The sequence below is a fragment of the Puma concolor genome, chromosome B4 (genome assembly GCF_028749965.1).
Source record: "Puma concolor isolate L17-30 chromosome B4, mPumCon1.1.hap2, whole genome shotgun sequence".
Taxonomy (NCBI): Eukaryota; Metazoa; Chordata; class Mammalia; order Carnivora; family Felidae; genus Puma; species Puma concolor.
This window is the reverse complement of record NC_141673.1, coordinates 67,211,983-67,234,313: the sequence shown is the minus strand read 5'-3', so window position 1 is coordinate 67,234,313 and position 22,331 is coordinate 67,211,983. Positions and strand designations below refer to the sequence as shown.

The 22,331-nt window shown below is 42.8% G+C and overlaps 2 protein-coding genes across 2 annotated transcripts; both read left to right on the top strand.

Annotated features, from left to right (window-relative positions):
* The first annotated feature begins 283 nt into the window (after positions 1 to 283).
* LOC112867385 (olfactory receptor 8S1-like) lies at positions 284 to 1,253 on the top strand. Its single transcript, XM_025930393.2, has one exon. The coding sequence runs from the start codon at positions 284 to 286 to the stop codon at positions 1,235 to 1,237; it is 954 nt and encodes a 317-aa protein (XP_025786178.1). The 3' UTR covers positions 1,238 to 1,253.
* Positions 1,254 to 8,344: 7,091 nt separating this feature from the next.
* Positions 8,345 to 9,268, top strand: LOC112867383 (olfactory receptor 8S1-like). Its single transcript, XM_025930391.2, has one exon. It carries the CDS (start codon positions 8,345 to 8,347, stop codon positions 9,266 to 9,268), a length of 924 nt encoding a protein of 307 aa, XP_025786176.2.
* Positions 9,269 to 22,331: the final 13,063 nt, after the last annotated feature.

The window sequence follows — 22,331 nt, the reverse complement described above, 5'->3', positions numbered from 1 at the left end:
TCCCCCCACTCATTCTCTGTCTCTCAAAATAAATAAACATTAAGGAAACATTTAAATAAATAAATGAAGTAGAATAACAGCTCTATGGAAATCACAGTGAGTTTGAACCGAACCCTAGAAGGGAAAGGAGGGATTCCAGATAGTCAATAAGGGCATACGTGGAATCTAAATAATTAGGAAGGAGTATACACATAAAAGTGGGTCCCTACCTCTGTAATTGGGTGTAATCAAGAGACGTTTCAAGTCCATGCCTGTATTTACTTCTAGGAAACACGCTCTTTAGATGGCCTTGAGAAACCACAGCACCATCACTGAGTTCATCCTCCTTGGGCTGTCGGCTGACCCCGAAGTCCAGGCGCTGCTCTTTGTGCTCTTCCTGGGGATTTACCTCCTGACCATGATGGGGAACCTGACGATGCTGCTGGTGATCAGAGCTGATTCCCAGCTCCACACACCCATGTATTATTTCCTGAGTCATCTCTCCTTCCTGGATCTTTGCTTTTCTTCAGTCACTGTGCCCAAGCTTCTGGAGAACCTCCTGTCTGAGAGGAAAATCATTTCAAAAGAGGGCTGCCTGATTCAAGCTTTCTTTGTGTTTGCCATTGGAGGAACAGAAATTTTCCTGCTGTCTGCCATGGCCTATGACCGCTATGCTGCCATCTGCCACCCTCTGCTCTATGGCCAGATGATGAGCAGCCAGCTGTGTGTAAGGCTGGTATGGGCTTCATGGAGCCTGGGTTTCCTGGATGCAGTTATCAACATCCCCCTGGCTATGAACTTGAACTTCTGTGAAGCCCATACCATCTCCCACTACAGCTGTGAGCTACCCTCTCTCTTTCCTTTGTCCTGCTCTGATGTCTTCAGCAATGTCACTGTCCTGATTGCTTCCACACTCTTGCATGGCTTTGGTACATTCTTCCTGATCTTCTTCTCTTATGCCCGTGTTGCAACCACCATCCTGAGCATCAGCTCCACCACAGGCAGAAGCAAGGCTTTCTCCACCTGCTCCTCCCACCTCACCACAGTGAGCTTCTTCTATGGATCAGCTTTCCTTCGTTATCTCGTGCCAACTTCAGGCTCGCCGCTGGAGCTCATCTTCTCCATACAGTATGGCACAGTCACTCCCCTAGTGAATCCCCTCATCTATAGCCTGAAAAACAAAGAAGTAAAGGCGGCTCTGAGAAGAATGTTGGAGAAATGTTTGCAATGGCATAAGTATCAGGCTACAAAGAGATGATGAATTAGGAAGGAACTACAGGCTTCAGGATATCTGGTGGGTTGACACTAAAACCTTCTGATGGCCCACTGTTTTAGATGCTAAAAGGTATCACATAAAAGCTTAAGAAAGAGACACAAAGATACCTTGAGGGTGAGGTCAGGGTAGGAGAAGGTGGTTCAGATTAAATCCGGCTCAAAGGCAGATCAGTGGAATATATAGTCACCTTGATTAAAAGTTTTCTTTAATCATAACTTATTTCCCTATTGTTTCATTGACACTGAGTTTAAAAATGTGTGTGTATTGGGTTACTTTTTAGAATTAAGTATACAGAAAGTCACTGAAAACCATGAGATTTCACCAAAACATTGAACCGCAGGGAAAGAACAGTTACAGACTTGGGGTCTGTGGAGACATTTGGGCTTTGGTTGGCAAGCCCTTGCTAAAATTCTGGACAGCACAAGCGACAGGTCAGTGACTTGGGTGATACCAAGAACTCTATTGTTACTTCGGAGTTGAAACATGAGGGAAAATGTGGCTCATTCTAGGGTAAGTCAGGAAAATTTAGACCTCTGCTACGATTCACCTCCTTTAAGCTTTATTTTTTCCATCTAGCCTACTTGGGGAATGCAAGGGATTTTAGTCAATTGTTCTGGAATAATTTCCTTTTCATGTATTTTAGCATGGTTTATGAAATACGCAGTGTGTGTTACGTAATTCACCACATGTGTATCTTCTGAGAAATTTTTCCATGCTATTTATGATTTTTCTCAAAATAGATTAAACTGTAGTAACTTATACTCATTCAACGTTATTTTCTGTACAGCAATACTGAGACACCTAATAATGCATGTTATTGACGAGGGACAGAAGCAGGAAAATGTTTAGGCTTAGCCCAGATTTAGGCTGATTTATAGTCTGCGCAGTTCCAATAAGGATCAAATATGTGCTGATTGCTACATTCTCTAAGGGTCTCACAACTGCCTGTATATTACTGGTAGTTAATATCGAACTGAATGATAAGCACCAGAGGAATCTTGCAAAAGTAGTTTTGTGAGTAGAAATTCGAAGAAATTTGTAATCTGATACTCCCTGCAAGCCCTCTACCCTTTGATTCTAAGCAGATAACCACCAGCCTCACACAGCAAAAGTGTAGCTTTTTCTGCCCATGGGTCCCGTCCCCATGCTGCTGAAATAAACTTACTAAGTTGCACCATACAATGTCTCAAGAATTCTTTCTTGACCTGTGCTCCACAACCCTGCATCATTTTGATGAATGGGTTAAAACACTTCAGTTCCATTTTACTTTGTTTTTTCATTAACATGTTATCATAAAACATTATCAGGGACCGAATCATGCACTAATTAATAACACATCTGTATTTCCAATTTTTTAAGTTATAATAAGAAAGCAGATACATTAAAGAAAAGATGATGATTATCAAAAAATAATTCCATCACCCATATTTAGGTATATTTTCTTCTAATGTCTCTTATACATAAACATTTTATTTTTTTAATGTTTATTTATTTATTTTGAGAGAGAGAGAGAGTGCAAGCAGGGGAGAGGAAGAGAGGGGGTTGGTGAGAGAGAATCCCAAGCAGGCTCCACACCATCAGCACAGAACCTGACATGGGGCTCCATCTCACGAAGCCATGAGATCATGACCTGAGACGAAATCATGAGTTGGATGCTTAACCGACTGAGCCACCCAGGCACCCCAAGATTTTAATGTAATCCATTTATTGGGCAGGGCCAATTCCATGGCAAGTATACATGAAACTTCTTTTTTCCATTTCTTTAGTTCAACTGTGCTGTATAATCTCCATTTCCTTCCCCACCCCATCTGTCAGCTTTTCCAATTCTTCTCTTTCTGGCTCAGACAGGCGTAGAGGAAAGATCAGCAAGTCTACTGCTGAAGCAGATGTCTAACAGGAATAAGATCACAGTATATTCTGCTTGCAGGCATTCTGTTTTTGTGAGTTCTTCTCTTAAGAGCCCATTCATTTGGATTCCACAAAAGAAAAGCAATCCTACTTGCCCCATGAGAAAGGAAGGAAACAACTTCTCACCACAAATACTAAATTCCCAATAAGGCCAATGAAATGAACACCCTCCCCAATTTGTTCCCAACCCAAACATTTTATATAGCCAGGGAAGGAGGGGGTTGGGAATAACTAGTGATCGCATCATAGGTTCTGCTATCTCTTACTAAGCCTTGAAAAGGGTCTGATGCCATTATTGGTAGATATTATCAAATGTAGGGTATTTATGTTGTGGGAATATAAACTGGTTCGGCCACTATGGAAAACTATATGAAGATTCCTCAAAAAAATTAAAATTAGTTCTACCATGGGGCACCCGGGTGGCTCAGTTGGTTAAGCGTCTGACTTCGGCTCAGGTCATGATCTCATGGTTCATTGGTTCAGGCCCCACATTGGGCTCTGTGCTAATAGCTTGGAGCCTGGAGCCTGCTTCAGATTCTGTGTCTCCCTCGCTCTCTGCCCCTCCCCCGCTCATGCTCTGTCTCTCTCTCTCTCTCTCTCTCTCTCCCTCTCTCTCAAAAATTAAAATAAACATTAAAAACTTTTAAAAAATAGGTATACCATATAATCCAGCCATTTCACTTCTGCATATACACCCAAAGGAAATTAAAATAAGATATCAAAGAGATATATGCAATCCTGTGTTTATTGCAGCATCATTCATAATAGCTAAGATATGGAAACAATCTAACAGCCCATCAAGAAATAAAGGGATAAGGAAGGTGTGGTGTAGGTATACAATGGAATATTATTCAGCCATAAGAAAGAAGGACATCCTGCCATTTGTAACAACATAGATGAATCTTGAGCGCTTAATGCTAAGTCAGACAGAAAAAGACAAGTACTACATGGTATCACTTATACATGGAATCTAAAAAAAGCCAAACTCATAAAAACAGAATAAATGGTGGTTACCAGAAGATGGGAGGTGGGGAGATAGGAGAGATTTCATTTAAAGATACAACCTTGCAACAAGTAGTAAATAAATCCTAGAGGTCGAATGCACAGCACAGTAAATGCAAGCAACAATATTGTATTATAATCATCAAACTTGCTTAGACACTAGAACCTGATTATTCCAACCACTAAAAACAAATTATAATTATATAACATGACAGAGGTGCTAATTATCACTACAATAGCAATCATATTATATAAATGTATCAAATTAACATGGGGGTGCCTGGGTGGCTCAGTCGGTTGAGCGTCCGACTTCAGCGCAGGTCATAATCTCGCAGCTCCTGAGTTCGAGCCCCACGTCGGGCACTGTGCTGACAGCTCAGAGCCTGGAGCCTGTTTCAGATTCTGTGTCTCCCTCTCTCTCTGTCCCAACCCACTCGCATTCTGTCTCTGTCTCTCTCAAAAATAAATAAACATTAAAAAATTAAAAAAAAATTAACATGTTGTTCATCTTAAATTTACATAATGTTATATGTCAAATATATTCCAATTAAAAAAATAAACTCACAGAGAGCAGATCTGTGGTTGCCAGAGGCCAGGGGGTGGAAGGTAGGCAAAACTGGGTGAAAGTGATCGAAAGATACAAACTTCCAGTTATAAAGTAAATAAGTCCTAAGGATGCAATGTACAGCCTGGTGACTATAATTAATAATACTGTATTGTATATTTGAAAATCACAGAGAGTAAATCTTTAAAGTTCTCAAGGAAAAATTTTCTTTCTTTCTTTCTTTCTTTTTTAGAGAGAGAAAAAGAAAGTGCCAGTTGGGGAGGGACAGAGGAAGAGAAAAAGAGAGAGAGAGAGAGAGAGAGAGAGAGGATCCCAAGCAGGCTCCATGCCAAGCATTGAGCCCAACACAAGGCTCAATCATACATATATATATATATATATATATATATATATATATATATATATATATATTCCTTTTGGCTAACATTTGTTGAGGATATATATAGAGAGAGAGAGATTTAAAAATCCTTTTCCTATCCTTCCTTCTCCAGTCCCTACCAGCTTAATAAAAGTTCTTTTAGGCTTTAAATAATTGCTTTAATTCAGAAATTTCAAATACTCCCCTGTGCCTCTTACTGTTTACCTTCCTAGTCAGCTGGAAAGTGTGTTAATTAGGAAGTCCAGAACTTGGTTTCAGACTAGACTTCAGAGAATACAAAGCATTGGCCCAGCTTCCCCTGGGTGCCAAACCCAGCCCATGGCTGCATAAGCATAGACAGCCTCTGATTGGTTTTATTAGATTGTTCTTTACTTAAGAAGTATTTTTAAGATGGTATTCAGAATCACAGAGGAAGTAAACGAAGAGATGGCAGGTTACTAGATCTGAGATCATGTGAGGAAGTTTTAATGAAGTTGGAAATATGCTGGTTGGAAATATGAGCTTCTTTATAGATATTGTTCTTGTCCTTCCAAAGAGTGGCCTGCACTGTAGAATGACACCACTCTATGTTAAGGTATTCAGGAAATAATCTTGATATTCTGGCCTCCTCAGTGTTCCTAAAGTTTGAACCATTCAGATGCCTAATATCCACCGACAACAAGAAGAAAAAGCTATCTGTTCTGTCAATAGTCAGACTCCGGTGACATAGGTTCTCTTATGGGGAGAATTTACCAATGATGTGTCTACCTGAACGGGAAAGCCGGAACACACAGGAGCTGCCTCCTCCAGGAAAAGCCAGGAGCATGGTAATATCCTCCAACATATCTGATATCCCTCTACTTTTTCTTCCTAGAAAGTTCTATATGTGTTTTAATTTTGCTCACCATTCTCCACCTTGACCCCATCTCCCAGAACCTCCTGATACATCCCACTAGTGCTAGATCCCGAGACGCCTGTTCAACCCATTCCTCTTTCCTGAGCTTGTGGTGGAAACTTCCCACTCCTTAGTAGGCCACCTCCTTCTCAAGATTGGCCCCTGAGGTCTCTGTTACTGAAAATGTTGTGTTTGTCCCAGCTGCCTTGGACACGACCTCAGAAAGATCTCTCTTCGCTCCCTCATGACACTGGTGACAGGGACATCTCACAGCCTAGGCATAAATCCTTTTATGCATCAGGATCCCAAAAGATTGCAGAAAGCTGACACCTGAAATGAAATGAGGGTAACAGAAATAGATGCTGACTTGCTGAAGTTACTTATTCCCCTGCTTGCACAGAACTTCTCTATTCGTACTTTTTTCTATTATTAGAACAACTTTCAGATCTAGCCACCACTGTGACAACGTGAATAGTATGACACAGTACTGGAGAGGACAGCTATGAGAACAGTCTCAAGTGGGTTACACTGACCTTTGGCTCCCTCCTTCTTCCAGCACTGATATCTTCCTCTCCTTTCAAATTACTTCTCATGCACAGAAGGTCAGAACATGGCACCCAGCCCCAGGAAGCCTCAAGCCACTTGGAAACTGACCTTCCAAACACATCCTTCATTCACTTATTCTTTCCAAATAAATCCAAAAACCAGTGTGGGCAAGGGTTGTCTAGAACACTTGTGAAATCCTCTTATTTACATATTTTACCCTTTCAGCCACCCCTTGTTTGATTTCAGTCCTTTGTTCTCACCCACGTGTAAATCTGACATGAGTCTCTCTTATGTTAGTATGAAATAAAGCCAATCTCTTTCATTTTAAATAGTGAATGAAATACTCATTTCCTGTTTAAAAATTGATTTATTTTCATGCCTGGAATGTAATCTAGAATTGAATAGAAGACTTTGTCCTCGGTCATTAAAGAAATCCCTGTAATCAGTTTGAGTTGCTGTTTAGGATGGTGAGGAAGGTGAGCTCCTTTTTTGTGATATCCCAAAATCATATGATACAAATAGCTGCTACCTTCATCCACACATAACGTGGATATTAGCACATTAATAAAAAATACTTTTTTCAAAAACGCTACAGTCTTCTTAGATGGGACCCTGAACTCCCCAAAGATACTGTGGTCAGGTACCGTCTTGGGAGTGAAAGCAGAAAGATGGAAACAGTTTTCAGGATAGCCCTACCCACAAAAACTTGTTGCTCTCCAAATCTTTGATAAGCGTAGAACACACTTATCATTCCACTTCACTTGAGAAGATTCCGAGTGAAATGTTTGCTTTCAACAGTGTTTACAATTTTATCCATGCAGGATCCTCAAAAGTAAATTCCCCAGCTGTTTATGCTTCACCACCACTGGATCTAGCTGAAGTCACACCAAGGTAAACACTGCACTGTTGGCCCAGGCACACAGGGAACCTAGACTTGGGTCTACGATGAGCTTGACCTTGGAAATAGTAGGATTTGAGGGGAGGCTGGAAGTCACATGAAAATTTGGGTCAGTGGAATAAAGGAGAACATGTGAAAGCAGAACAATGTAATCAAAGACACAAAAATAGACCTTTCTAGTATCAAAAGGGGTGAAAAAGGCCAAAAGATAGAGTAAGACAAATGAGGAAGAAGTCTAAATGTCAAGGCAGGAAAAGTGGTCTTTGTTTCTAGATGCTGGGATGAGAATTAGGAAAAAACTACAGAATCTATTTCCTGGCTCTCCTACTTATTCTCAATAGGGCTCAGTATCATATTCCTCAGGGGTAACATGGGATAAATTTCTATGCCTAAAATACCCCATAAAATGGCTGTGAGAACGAATAGGATTTTTTGTATATACTCTGTCTACAAAAAAAAAAAAAATACTATTAAAGTTTATTGTGCTGTTTAGGAAGTAAGAAGTCTTGGATTATTTTGAACAAGAAGAATGAAGAAAGGAGAAAAGGCTTAAAACATTCACTGTAGATATGTCATATAATGGCTTTTGAAACAAGATGGTAAGGATTTCTGAACTTTGGAGCATGCAGTGAAAATTGAATAACAATTAATGTGTAAGCAAGGCAGCAATACTATTTATCCAGCAAATCCCTGTGAAACAAGAATGGAATTCTCTAAAGTACGTGAATACTAGACAAGAAAGGATAAAAACTCTTCCTGAGATACAATGAGGGCAGCCTTGAGATACTGAGCACAAGGTCAAGCAAAGCAGAGAGGGAGGGATGTATAAGAAGACATGATGATGCCCTAAAAAATGGGAACAATCATAGATGATATCACCCCCTTTCTATTTTATTCCAGGGAAATCCCCTCCACAAATGGCCTGGAGGAACCACAGCATCATCACCGAGTTCATTCTCACGGGGCTGTCCGACGACCCCCACATCCAGGCTCTGCTCTTCGTGCTCTTCCTGGGGATTTACCTCCTGACCGTGATGGGGAATCTGATGCTGCTGCTGGTGATCAGGACCGATTCCCGCCTCCACACGCCCATGTACTTCTTCCTGAGTAACCTGTCCTTCATGGACCTTTGCTTCTCTTCTGTCACTATGCCCAAGCTACTGAAGGACCTTCTGTCTGAGAAGAAAACCATCTCAGTAGAAGGCTGCCTGACTCAGGTGTTCTTTGTGTTTTTTTCTTCGGGGACTGAAGCCTGTCTGCTCTCGGTGATGGCCTATGACCGCTATGCCGCCATCTGCCACCCTCTGCTCTACGGCCAAGTGATGAGCAGCCAGCTCTGTGTGGGGTTGGTGCTGGCCTCATGGGGCCTGGCCTCTCTCAATGCATTTGTCATTGTGCTTTTGGCTATTAACCTGGACTTCTGTGAGGCCCAAACCATCCACCACTACACCTGTGAGCTGCCTGCTCTTTTCCCTCTGTCTTGTTCTGATATCTCCATCACAACCAATATCCTGCTCTGCTCCAGTTTACTGCACGGGCTGGGAACCTTCCTCCCAATCTTTTTCTCCTATGCCCGTATTATCTCCACCATCCTGCACATCAGCTCCACCTCAGGCAGAAGCAAGGCCTTCTCCACCTGTTCCTCCCACCTCATCGCAGTGATCCTGTTCTTTGGCTCAGGTTTTCTTTGTTATCTCATGCCTCCCTCGGGTTCCTCTTTGGATTTGCTCCTCTCCTTGCAGTACAGTGCAGTCACACCCTTGCTGAATCCCCTCATCTACAGCCTAAAGAACAAAGAGGTGAAGGCGGCCGTGAGAAGGACACTGGGGAAATATCTCTAACTTAGTGAACAAAGACACACTTACTAAGCAAAAATCACAAAGACTGTGTTCCGTTGCGTTCTCCTTTGGTTCCCACCTCTTCCCACACAGTGTCAGATAATTTGGAAGAAAGACTCTAGAGCTTGTCTGAACAGAGCTTGCCTGTTCTTCAAAGGCAGCAGTTCTTGATTTGGGCTCCTCTTTTGGAAAGGCTGCTCTGTTGGTTGGAAGAGAACGCAAAGACAATTTTCCACAAAACAGATCAATAAGACAAAATAATTAGGTTGAAAAGATACGATGGTCATTTCAGGAGATTCGGCATCTGACTGAGGAGTCGCAGAAAAAATTGAAAACAAGGGAGGAATGGGGCACCTGGGTGGCTCAATCAAATAAGCATCCGACTCTTGATTTAGGCTCATGTCATGATCTCAGGAGTTCGTGAATTTGAGCCCTGCGTCGGCCTCTACACTGACAGTACAGAGCCTGCTCGGGACTCTCTCTCTCTCCATCTCTCTCTCTGCTCCTCCCCCATTCATGCTCATTCTCTCTCTCTAAAAAAAAGGGGGGGATTTATTACACAGAAGATAACTTTTACAAATACCAACTACTTTCAGTTTTTTTAAACAAAACTTGGGTAAAAAGAAAAAAACTCCTATGTTAACACTGCAATCAAAACTCTATGTAGAATATTATGAACATGAGAACATTATATACTAAAGTTACAAAACATTGCCAGTGCAACCATTATCTTTATCTATCCTTATATTGATTCGTGAATAAACAAGAAAAAAATTAAGTTTCTGAAAGCTCATATCCAAGCATTAGAAAATAACAAAACCTAACATAAGAAAAGGAGGATAAAAGAACTGAAAACACAAATTAATAAGTCAAAAAACAGAAAAACAGACTTGAGAAATAAATCCAGGCTCTAGTCATTCAAAAAAGATCCATAAAATTCGGAGCACCTGGGTGGTTCAGTCGGTTAAGTGTCCAACTATTGATTTCGGCCCAGGTCATAAACTCACAGTTGGAGAGTTCGAGCCCCACATCAGGCTCTGCACTAGCAGGACAGAGCCTGCTTGTGATTCTCTCTCTCTCTCTGCCCCTCCCTTGTTCTCTCTCTCTCTCTCTCTCAAAAATTAAACTAAAAAAAATTATTAAATCTATAAAATTTGACATAACTCTGTAGAATATATTCAAGAAAAAAGAAAAAGAAATCAATAATACATTGACATAAAGAATAAAAATTTTAATGAAATACTAAGATTCATCCCAATAAATTTGAAAAGCAGGCTTTTGTCTAATTTTAAGGAATATGTAACTCAAGAAAAAGAAAATTGAGCCATTTGATGTATAAAAACAAAAAAAGTCAAAGGATTAGGTCGCATGGGCAACAAGCAGGGATAGTTTTTCAGGTGAGTCCAAACTTCAATGTTATATGCATTTTTTAGAGTACAGAATAATACGGAAAATTGTCAATGCATTTTCAGAGCTAAAGCAACTCTGATTCAAAACCTAAAAAAATCATCATCTTCTGGGGCACGTGGGTGGCTCAGTCAGTTAAACGCTCAACTCTTGATTTTAGCTCAGGTCATGTTCTCATGGTTCGTGAGATCAAGCCTGCATCTGGCTCTTCCCGAACAGCATGGCATCTGCTTGGGATTCTCCCTCTCCCTCTCTCTCTGCCCCTCCCCTGCTTTTCTCTCTCTCTCTCGCCCTCTCTCTATCTCAAAATAAATAAATAAAAACCTTACAAAATTTTTAATTATCATCCCCTAATGAATACATAGACAAAAATTCTGAATGAAATATTAATCCATTGAATCCAACAGTATACTGAAAGAATAGCAATCTAAATAATAATCATGACCAAATAAATTTTGCTATTGGTTTGACTTCTCAAATCAATAGGTTAGAATGAGAATAATCATATTCCACCTGAACAGCTTCTTAACAGGTATAAAAATAAAATTCTACGATCATTGTGACCCCAAATATTTAATAATAAAAACTCTAATGATTCTCTCTTTCAATAAAACATATTTAAAATTAACAATATTGATGGGGCGCCTGGGTGGCGCAGTCGGTTAAGCGTCCGACTTCAGCCAGGTCACGATCTCGCGGTCCGTGAGTTCGAGCCCCGCGTCGGGCTCTGGGCTGATGGCTCAGAGCCTGGAGCCTGTTTCCGATTCTGTGTCTCCCTCTCTCTCTGCCCCTCCCCCGTTCATGCTCTGTCTCTCTCTGTCCCAAAAATAAATAAAAACGTTGAAAAAAAAATTTAATAAAATTAACAATATTGAACCACATTTTTCAAAATAATAACAGATAATATCAGATTGAAGAAATTACAGTTTAATAAAAGAAACAACATGGGGCGCCTGAGTGACTCAGTCAGTGAAGCATGGGACTTTGGCTCAGGTCATGATCTCCTAGTGCATGAGTTTGAGCCCCGCATCGGGCTCTCTGCTGTCACTGCAGAACCCGCTTCAGATCCTCTGTCCCCCTCTCTCTCTGCCCCTCCCCCATTCTCTCTCTCTCAAAAATAAATAAACATTTAAAATATAAATAAATACAAAGAGAAGAAAAGAAACAATACTACCAGGGAGGCTGGTGGCTAAGTCGATTAACACCTGACTCTTGATTTCAGCTCAGGTCGTGATCTCACAGTTCATGAGTTTGAGCCTCATGTCGGGCTCTGTGCTGACAACACAGAGCTTGCTTGGGATTCTCTCTCCCTCTTTCAAAATAAATAAACATTTAAAAAAGAAGAAGAAGAAGAAACACCACTCATATTACTTAAGAAGATTATGCAGTTTCCCTCCAATACAGTGATGCGAGAGTAGAATATGACATTCAAATTGGGATGGGAGGGATCCACAAATATTCAGAGTCACTAATGATTATCTACCTGGAAATCTAAGAAATCTCATTAGAAATGACAAATTACTGGGGCTCTTGGGTGGCTCAGTTTGTTGAGCTTCTGACTCTTGATTTTGGCTCGGGTCATGATCCAGAGTCATGGGATCAAGCCCTGAGTCCTTTTCCTCGCTGAGCATAGAACCTGCTTACAATTCTGTCTCCCTCTGCCCCTCTCCCTGCCTCACACTCTCTCTCTAAAAACAAAAGAAATGAGAAATTATTAGTATTCTAAGAGAGTTCAGAAAGGCAAACAACTTTGGAATATTCATGCAATCAGTAGTTTTTCTATACATCCACAACATTAGTTAAACCAAAAACATGTATCTTCCAGAAAAATATCCATTCACTATGGCGAGAGAAATATAAAAACTTCAGGATTAAACTCAATAAGCATTCAGAACCCATACGAACCAAGCAACAAAACTGAACTAAATGTCATAAGAGGTGCTTAAATCAGCGGAGAAAGTATTCATTAGGCATGCTTTCATCTTCAAGTAACCAAAATGTGATTAACAATAACATAAACTGTAAAAAGATTTATCACTGAATTAGCAATAGGTCTGGAGATGGATGGTTCCAGAGTTAGTTGAGTTGCTCAATAGAACCATCAATGACTTGGGTTCTTTCCATCCATCCACTGTTCCATCTTCATGCTTTGGATTTCATCCTCAGTCTTGTTATAGGGTAAGCCTTGAGAGCTGTTATTTTTTCTCTTTTGGAACGCAAGGGTCTGACTTAGGCTTTGGTTGCCCAGGCAACTTGAATAGACACGATTAGGTAGAGAGATCTTGGTTCATGCCCATAACTGACCATTTGAGCCTCTTGTTTTTGTTTTTGTTTTTGTTTTTGTTTTTTCCTTCTTAATAAATCCTTATTTTTTCAAAGTTTCCTGATGGTTGTCTCTGAAGGGCGTCTTGCAATCATAACAAGAACCACAAGGGCTGCCCCGTCATAAAATTCATTTGGAAATGGGAAATTGTGGGAAGCTCACCCAGACCCAGGCATTTTTACCTGACAGTTTAACTATCCACAGGCTGAGGCTGGCCCTAAACACTTGCCCAGGCAGCTTCAGTTCTAGACATCATGGTCTTCTAAAACACAGACCAAAGCTAAAAGAAGGAAAACTATTACTTTAGTCCGTCCTTGAACTTTACATAAATAAAACCATTCTAAATGCTGAAAATTTAAAATACTTGGTCTTCAATCCTGATGAGGAGGTGGTTAGCTTCAATCTCCTTGCACTTCTGTTTTGCTTTCCATATCAGGCAAAAGAACAAGAAGTGCTGTAATTTTTGTCTCTCAATTTACAAAGGAATGTTCCCTAGGTGACCTCACCTTCAGCTTTGCTACTTACAATTCTCTATTTGCATGACCTTGGGGAGCCTGTTTGCATGACAATTGTCTCTTTGTACCACCTTGCTGCTTACAAGTGTCTACAGTATTTGCTTGTCTATTGCATTAAGAGGTGTTGGATTTTACAATCCTGAATACACTACAAGGAAAAAGAAAATAGAAAAAACAGCAGTAAGAATTGGTCAAGTCCCCAGAGCAATTGAGCTATCCCTCACATGTGAAATTTAATTTGCTAGTAGAGATTTTAGGCAAATGCACATTTCTATCAATGGGCTTTTCAGCGATTAGTCTTAAGGAGAACTGGTTTGGACCAATGTAAACCTGGGCAGTCTACACATACTGACTGGTTCCTCATGCTCTGAAATATTCTCTTCCATAAATGTGTAAAATCAGTATCAGTGGCAGTGGTGGTGGGTAGAAGCCCGACTTCAGTGTGTTGAATAAATAGAACACATTTAAAAAAGTAATAAGTTCACACCACATTCTCAAGGTGTTTTAGAGAATGAAAGAGGAAAATAACAAGAAGGTGTGTCGAGGTTGAAGACATTTTTAACAATGAGAAAAAGACGTGGCTGCACTTCCAGGTAGTGAGAGAAAAAAATGGAGAAACAAATTGAATATAGAGATATGGGAGGTTCGAATAGAAAAAACTTTATCTTGGGCCAGTTAAGTCCAATCCCCCTTCCTGCACTAATCACTAGGACCAAGGGACTTGTGCATTAAGACAGTCTACACCCGGGTAATCGGCCTATCAGAGAACAGAGCTTGGGCTACTACACTTCAGGTGCACTGAAGTCCACAGGTTGGGAGGTCATCCCTAAAACACACACTTTGTTTGGCCTCCACCGTTTTGATCTACCCACTGTCCTTTTCCTCCTCCCGTTGGTACCGCCCTCTAGTGTTAGGTGCCCGTTCACTCCCAATGTCATAATAGCCAACTTCAGCATTAATGTTGGTAACCTGATCTCAAATTCCTTACAATGTCTACCCTAAGTCACCATTGCTCAACTTGTACAAATAAAGTGACCCTCAAGGTCCGACCATTCATCTTATCTGAATGGTTCCACCACTGTTGTCTCTAACCTCTGATGGAAATCTTCTGTCCTCACAGCTCCCTCACTTTTTCACCTGCAGCACCGCTTTCTAAACACTCAAGTTCTTCAGTCCATCCCTTCTTTCTGTCCATGACGATCACCCCACAAAAGCTTCATTTTAGTTATTTCCGTACATCGATTTAGCAGCTCTTGTGTCTGTGCCTTCAATGTCTTGCCAGCTTGTTCTTTCATTGCATCCACAGGCCCCACTACTTTCTCCATTTCTGTATCCAGGACATTAACCTCCATGGAATTCTGCTTATGCTTCAAACATAGTTTGACCTTCAGAATGAATAGTCTCCTTCCTCCTTAAATATAACAAGAAAATTGTAGTAGATGACCTTCCTTTACACTTGACAGAGAATCACTTAATCATTTCTTCCATACTCAAAATTCTACCTATCTCTGCACATGACTTTAACTCTTTCTTTCAGTGCCACTGAAATAGTCTAGAAGGACACCTTCTATACCTGCAATGGGGGTGTGTGTGTGTGTGTGTGTGTGTGTATTGGGTTGTGTGAATCTTTTGCCACCTTTCCCTGCACCTTGCTTCGTCATTGTTTACCATTTTATTCTGCATTCTTAACTTCGTCTGCTCTGTAGGCATAAACTATACCTATAGGTATAAACACTTTCCCATAGGTACAAATATTTTAACATGCCATTTCATCCCACCTTAAAAAAATAGTTATTCTCCAACACTGCTGTCCTCAGCCTTATATCTTCTTATCTTTAAACTCGTGTGCATCTATTCACAAAATATAGTTTCACAGGAACACTGGCGTGGCTTAGTCGGTTGAGCATCCGACTCTTGATTTTGGCTCAGATCATGATCTCACGGTTTGTGGGATTGAGCCCTACATTGGGCTTTGCACTGACAGCACAGAAACTACTTGGGATTCTCTCTCGCCCTCTCTCTCTGCCCCCCTCTCAAAAAAATGATACACATTAAAAATCATTTAAAAATATATATATGTATATATATATAGTTCACCAACTAACACTGTCAAGGTACAAAGATGAATAAAGAAGAATAACAGATATATAAACAGGCAACTATATTTCAATAATGTAATTTTGATTGCAGACTGAGTAGAGGGTACGTCTAGAGCCGAGAGGATGGCTACTTACACAATCTTGATTGGGAACATCGGGAGAAATTCATGTAAACCAAAGGATTTATTCTTGAGGGATGATCCTTGGACTGGTGCTTCCAAGTCCTTCAGTCTCTCCCATCAGTAACCGATGAAGTTTGACAGTACTGATGAGCCTTTTCTTTCGCTGGTAATTTGATTTGGATCCTCTGGATGTCACTCCTGGATCTAAAGAAAACTTCACCTCGGTCTATTTGTCGTGTCCACTTCCTGACTACTTCTATAAATGATGTTATTCCCACAATTCTGACCTTGGGAAACTTCTCTTTCTATATACATTCTTTCCTGGCATTATTTTATTCACCTCTATGGTCAATAAAACTCATATGGTTTTGACCCCCTAATCTGAAGTCCAAACTAGTCTCCTGACCATTGAGCAACACATCCTACCACTCTACACACATTTAAAATGCAACATATACAAAATAGAGTACATTTATTCATACTTTTGCATAATAAATGCTTATTAAAATACTTACTCTGAACCAAGCACTCCATGAAATCTATCCTCCATTATGTCAACCCCATGCACTTTTTTCATTACTAAGTGTGAAACTCTCATAGTCCTTCTGTTTGTTGCATCTGACTGGTGGCATAAATTAAATTGTGAGTATCACAAAAACTTATTACGTGAAACTCATGCTTTGCCACCAACTGTCTCATCTGATACAAGTCACTTTCATTTTCTCATTTAAAATGAAAGGCTACAAAGAATACAAAAATACTAATTCTAGGGGTGTGTGGGTGGCTCAGTCGGTTAAGCATCCAACTTCAGCTCAGGTCATGATCTCACGGGTTGTCAGTTCGAACCCCGTGTGGGGCTCTGTGCTGACAGCTCAGAGCCCGGAGCCTGCTTCAGATTCTGTGTCTCACGCTCTTTCAGCCTCTCTCTCTTTCCCCCTCTCAAAAATAAAGAAACACTTGAAAAATTTTTAAATACTAACTCTAAGGAATACATGCGCCCTGATGTTTATAGCAGCGTTATCTACAATAGCCAAATTACGGAAAGAGCCCAAGTGTCTGTCGACTGATGAACAGATAAAGAAGAGGTTGGTGTACAGTATCGTGGAATATTACTCAGCCATAAAAAAGAATGAAAACTTGCCACTTGCAATGACATGGACGGAGCTAGAGAGTATCATGCTACGTGAAATAAGTCAGAGAAAGACAAATACCATATGCTTTCACTCATATGTGGAATTTAAGAAACAACCATAGGGTGGGGGAAGAGAGAGACAAAGCAAGAAACAGACTCTCAACTATAGAGAACAAACTGGTGGTTATCAGAGGGGTGGGGTGGGGGGATGGGTGAAATAGGTGATGGGGATTAAGGAGTGCACTTGTTGTGATGAGCACCAGGTGTTGTACTGAAGTGCTGAATCGCCGTATTAGAGCCCTGAAACTAATATTACACGATATGTCAACTAACTGGAATTTAAATAAAAACTCAAAAGTAAAATAAAGGGCTAAACCAGATCGAATGTTTTCAAACCTCTTTTAGCCCTGACTATATTCTTTTTTAAATCCTACATAAAAACATAAACTAATAAAAGTGATCAAAGTAGAGCTTCTTTGGATTGATGGGGGGCTCGAGAAGATGCAATGCCACTCACTTACGCCCCCCCTTTTCCTTGTCTCCCAACACGGCTGAGCCAAACTGCTACCACTCCATCAGCTGGTCCACCTCTCACCCAATCACGTCAAGTCCTAAACTGCCTCTTAACTTATTTACCTTCATAGTTTACAGATGCCATGCCAGTCAAGGATCGACGCTTTCCAAACACCACAAAAATCATACTAAATTGGCCTTAATTACAAGGAGTACTATTTGCTCCCCAGAACTGAGTTTTTTTGCTTTGGTTTGGGTTTTTTGCTGACATGCTGTCACATATGAAGCATTCAGTGAAGTCCGGATTTAACCTTGCTCAGAGGATGACATTTACTGGGGCCCGAAAGAGACAAAGGGCTACAGGCAGACGGCTGTAGGTGTGCTGGTCTCTGGCTGTCCTCCTGGCCACCCAGGAACACCAACTGGAATAGTCATGCATACTTGCCCCACTCCGGCCCTAGAGCATTCCACACTCCTGCAACGTGACGGCCAAGGCAGCCACTACTCAGAGGCCCCGGCACAGGGCCTTCTCCTCCAGGAAGCCTGCCCTGAGTCCCTCCAAAGTTGACTATAGACAGGTACCGGAAGATGTGGTTAGACAGTTAGAAAATCAATAAATAAAAATAAACACAAAGGTGCCTGGGTGGCTCAGTCGGTTGAGCACCTGACTTCAGCTCTGGTCATGATCTCACAGTTTGTGAATTCGAGCCCTGCGTCAGACGCTCTGCTGACAGCTCAGAGCCTGGAGCCTACTTGGGATTCTGTGTCTCCCTCTCTCTCTGCCCCTCCCCCTCTCATGCTTGCTCTCACTCTCTCTCTCTCTCTCTCTCTCTCAAAAATGAATAAACATTAAAAAAAAAAAAAAAACCAGTACCCCAAAGATGGGGGCCCCAAAGGAGACCATTCCTGCCCACTCACCAGCCTGGGCCCATTTACCATGTCTGCAGAATGATGCCTATGTGCCCCACCACTTGTGAATCCAGCCCACCCATGACTGCTTCACATGGCCAGCCTGGAGATGGGAGCAGAGAATTCAGGGTGGGCCGTCCAGACCTTCCCATCCCCCAGACGCCCAGCATAACCGCTCACACAGGGGCACACGCACCCAGTGGTCAGGGAGCCCTGCCATTCCAGTTCCTGGCCCTCACGATGTGTTAGGGTGTTAGGGTTGCTGGGTCACAGGCACCACTCTGGGCGGGACCGCCGCTGCCCGGAATCAGGGACACGCGTGTGTCCATCTGTTCTGTCCTGTCTAGTTGCCCCCACAGGGCCCGTCCTCCCTGTCCCTTGGGGAGCACCCTCCAGGAGCACTGCCCACCCTGGAGAAGTGTTCAGAACCCGCGTATGGGCATCTGGGAGCTGTACATGTAACATGTCTCATGTTAGTGAAAACCGACTTCTGTGCTCTGGAGCAGAGATATGTAAGGCGAAGACAGAGTTTGGGTGTGAAGAAGGAAGATAGTTATTACTGTGCCAGGCAAAGGAAGCTGCTGCAGGCTCATGCCTCCAAGACTGCCAGCCCGCCCGGGGGTAAAGGGCTGAGGGGTTTCTACGAAAATACAGAATATGGCGGCTTCGATACAAATCCGGGACACGGAGCCAGCCACGTTCATCATGTCTTCTTCCAGCCACGGTCTCATGACTGGGGCTGGCACCGGCCGACCAGTCCCCTAAGTATACACTGAGGTCAGCGGGATGTCAACATCGATACTGAGCTCCTGGAACAAAGCATTCCACAGAAAACCAAGTGAAGGGGACGGGGAGGTTTCAAGAATGAGGAGGAGTTTAAAGTTTAAAGTCGAGCCTTGCTGAAACACTAGTGTGTCCATCTTCATTTCCACCCGTTGTTTCTGTGGCAATTTCGGTCATGCCACCCAGGAGCCAGGGGAGCCGTGTGGGCACAGAGCAAGTGGGGTGAGTAGGGCCCTCTCATCACCCATCTACCCCCTCCTGGCCCTGCCCGGGCCCATGTGTACACTGAGGCGAGCCAAGGGTCCACACGGATGGTCTGGCAGGAGGAGTACAGCCCCACAGGGACCACGGACTCCGTGGCATCCTCCACCAATGGTGAAGGGTAACGTGCCCTCTGTGTTTGTTACTTATATGTGAGCCCCAACAAATGCTGATGACGCTTCTCTGCCTTAAATCAGAAACACAAAATTTTGACTGCAGACCTTTCAAAAACCCTCTGTGGGACTTACTGAAAACAATTCATTACATACTCCAATTACCGCTCTTTAATAAACTCCTTAAAAATTCAGTATGTGCTTAAATAGAAACACTAGAAACTTAGGGCTGAATAATATTCCCAAGGTGGAGTTATAGCCTTTCGTTTAACTATTATAACGGACGATCCTGTCGGAGGAATGAGGAAAACTGCGATGTCCAGTGGAAATGAGTTGCAGTTCAGGCGGTAATGTGTCACAGCTCACCTCCCTCAACACTTTGTACGGGCTTTCTCAGGCCAATGATGCCATGGGGGAAATGTCCTTTTTCCAGCAGTTTTTCTTCAAATCTCTTTCTTAGGCTCTTGTTTTTCAACACCCCCACTCCCACCCCAAGCCTAATAATAGTCTTTTCTAGGCTTTCAATAATTCCCTCAGCTCAGAAACTTGAAATCCTGCCCTGGAGAGAACCTCTGTGCCTCCTACTCAATTCACCTTTCTAGTTAAGTGCGAACTGCGGTTAGTGAGGCCCGAGCTCGGCTTCAGACTGGGACTCCAGGGAATACAGGGCAGCGGCCCAGCTTCCTCTGGGGGCCCGACCCAGCCCCGCGGCTCCCTAAGTACAGATGGCCTTCCGACTGGTTCTATTAGATTGTTCTTTCTTTAGGTGATGCTCTCAGAGAGTATGCAGGAGCACAGAGGAAATAAATGAACACCAGGCACGTTACTGCACCTGAGATCAGGTGAGAAGGGATCCATGGAATGTGTGCCTGTTGTTCAGCACAGGAGCTTCTTTAAAAAGAACCGTCCCTGTCTTTCCATACAGCGGCCTGCATTGAAGAATGACCCCACTCCAGGTTAAGGTGTTCTGGAGAATAGTCCTGATTCTGTGATGTATCCAGTGCTTCCAGACCTCGAGCCATTCTAATTTCCCTCACTCACTGACAGCCAAGAGAAAAGGCTCTATACTCTGCGAAGAGACGCTTGCGACGGGGGTTCTGTTCTCGGGACTTACCTACCAAGAGTCTGCTTGTGATCGGGAAGACAGACCATGTGGAGTTGCCTCCTCCAAGAAAAGCCAGGGGAATGGTAATATCTCGTCTGGTTTTCTGGTGGCCCCCCTGTTTTTCTGCCTGTAAAGTGCTGTGTATGTTTCAATTCTGCTGCTTTTCCTCTCCCCCCTCTCCACCCCACGATCCCTTCCATCTGTCCTAAAGTCTGAGGTGTCTGCTCCACCCGTTCCTTGTCCCTAAGCCAGAGGGGGGAACATCTGACTCCTCGGCGGACCATCTCCCCAGATGGGACTCTGATATCTCTGCTTCTCTGAATGACGCGTCTGTACCAGCTGCCCTAGACACCTTCCCTCCCTCCCTGCTTCACACTAAGGAAGTGACACTTTAACGTCTGGGCATAGGGGCGCCTGGGTGGCTCAGCTGGTTAAGCGTCCAACTTCAGCTCAGGTCGTGATGTCCCGGCTTGTGAGTTCGAGCCCCATGTTGGGCTCTGTGCTGACAGCTCAGAACCTGGAGCCTGCTTCAGATTCGCCTCTCTCTCTCTCTCTCTCTCTTTCTCTCGCCCTGTCCCTGCTTGTGCTCTCTCAAAAATAAATAAACTCTTTTAAAAATGTTTAAAATAAAAAAAAGTAAAGTCTAGGAATAAATCCCTCTCATGCTTCAGGACCCCAAAGGATTACAAAAAGCAAACACCTGGAATGAAATGAAGGTATCAGAGAGTAAGGTGGACTGTCAGAGGCACTTATTTTCCTGCTTGCTCAGCACAACAGTTAGAAGCACAGCAGGCTTTTTTCCTCCTTGTGGAAGTCCCCCTGCAGCAGTTAACCCCCTGAGAGCCATAAACTCATAAACATACCCAATATCCTCTCTCATCTCTTTGTAAGAGAAATCGATCGAACGACCAGGTATCTGGTGGGTATGAGGCATCTGTGTTGGCAAAATGGCAACACAGGCGTTTATCCAAGACACTGCTGGAATCCTCCTTCTACATCTCCCATCCCTCCATGACCAGCACCCCGGTCCACTCCTGCCCACAATCCATGTTCTAACTCTGGTGTCCGTCTGCCACGTCTCAGGATGGAAGCTTCCCTTCCCAAGAGTAACTGCCGGTCTGCTTTACTTTTATGCTTCATTCATCTGGGATTAATTGTTCCTGGTCATGAAAGAAGTCTGAGCCATCAATCTGGGGTGCTGCTGAGGGATTGTGAAGGGGAGGGACATGCCTTTGTGACAGCTTGAAATCACACAAGAGAAGTCGCTGTTGCCTTCTTCCATAAAAAATGTGGGTGTCGGGCAGGACAGAAAAGGATTCTCCATAAATGCTAAGCTTCTTCAGATGAGAGAGCTTGACGCCCCAGCGGACATTGTAGCCAGGTCCCCCTTATGAGTGAAAGCGGAAGAAGGCAAGCGATTTCCAGGGTAGCCATATCCCTAACTATTTTGAAATACAGGAATCTTTGGGAAGATGGCTTCCACGTATCATTTTACTTTGCTTGTATGGACTCAAGATACAGTGTTCACTTTCTACAGTATCTACAATTTTATCCATGCAGGCTCCTCAGAAGTAACTTCTCCAGTTATGCTTCACCACCCCTGGACGGAAGCTAGTGTCCTGCAGGCACACAGAGGTGAACGTTGCCCTCTCTGTCCTGGCACACAGGTAACCCAGACTTGGGTCTAAGATGGGGGGCTGATGGATTTGTTAATGGGATCAGAATTTAAGCTTTTCGTGATGCAAGTTAGCACCTAGTCATAAGATGGCTGCAAAGCTGAAAGG

Bases quoted from the DNA above. Each gene is read 5' to 3' on its own strand.
- LOC112867385 (XM_025930393.2), top strand. From the start codon at position 284: ATGGCCTTGAGAAACCACAGCACCATCACTGAGTTCATCCTCCTTGGG.
- LOC112867383 (XM_025930391.2), top strand. From the start codon at position 8,345: ATGGCCTGGAGGAACCACAGCATCATCACCGAGTTCATTCTCACGGGG.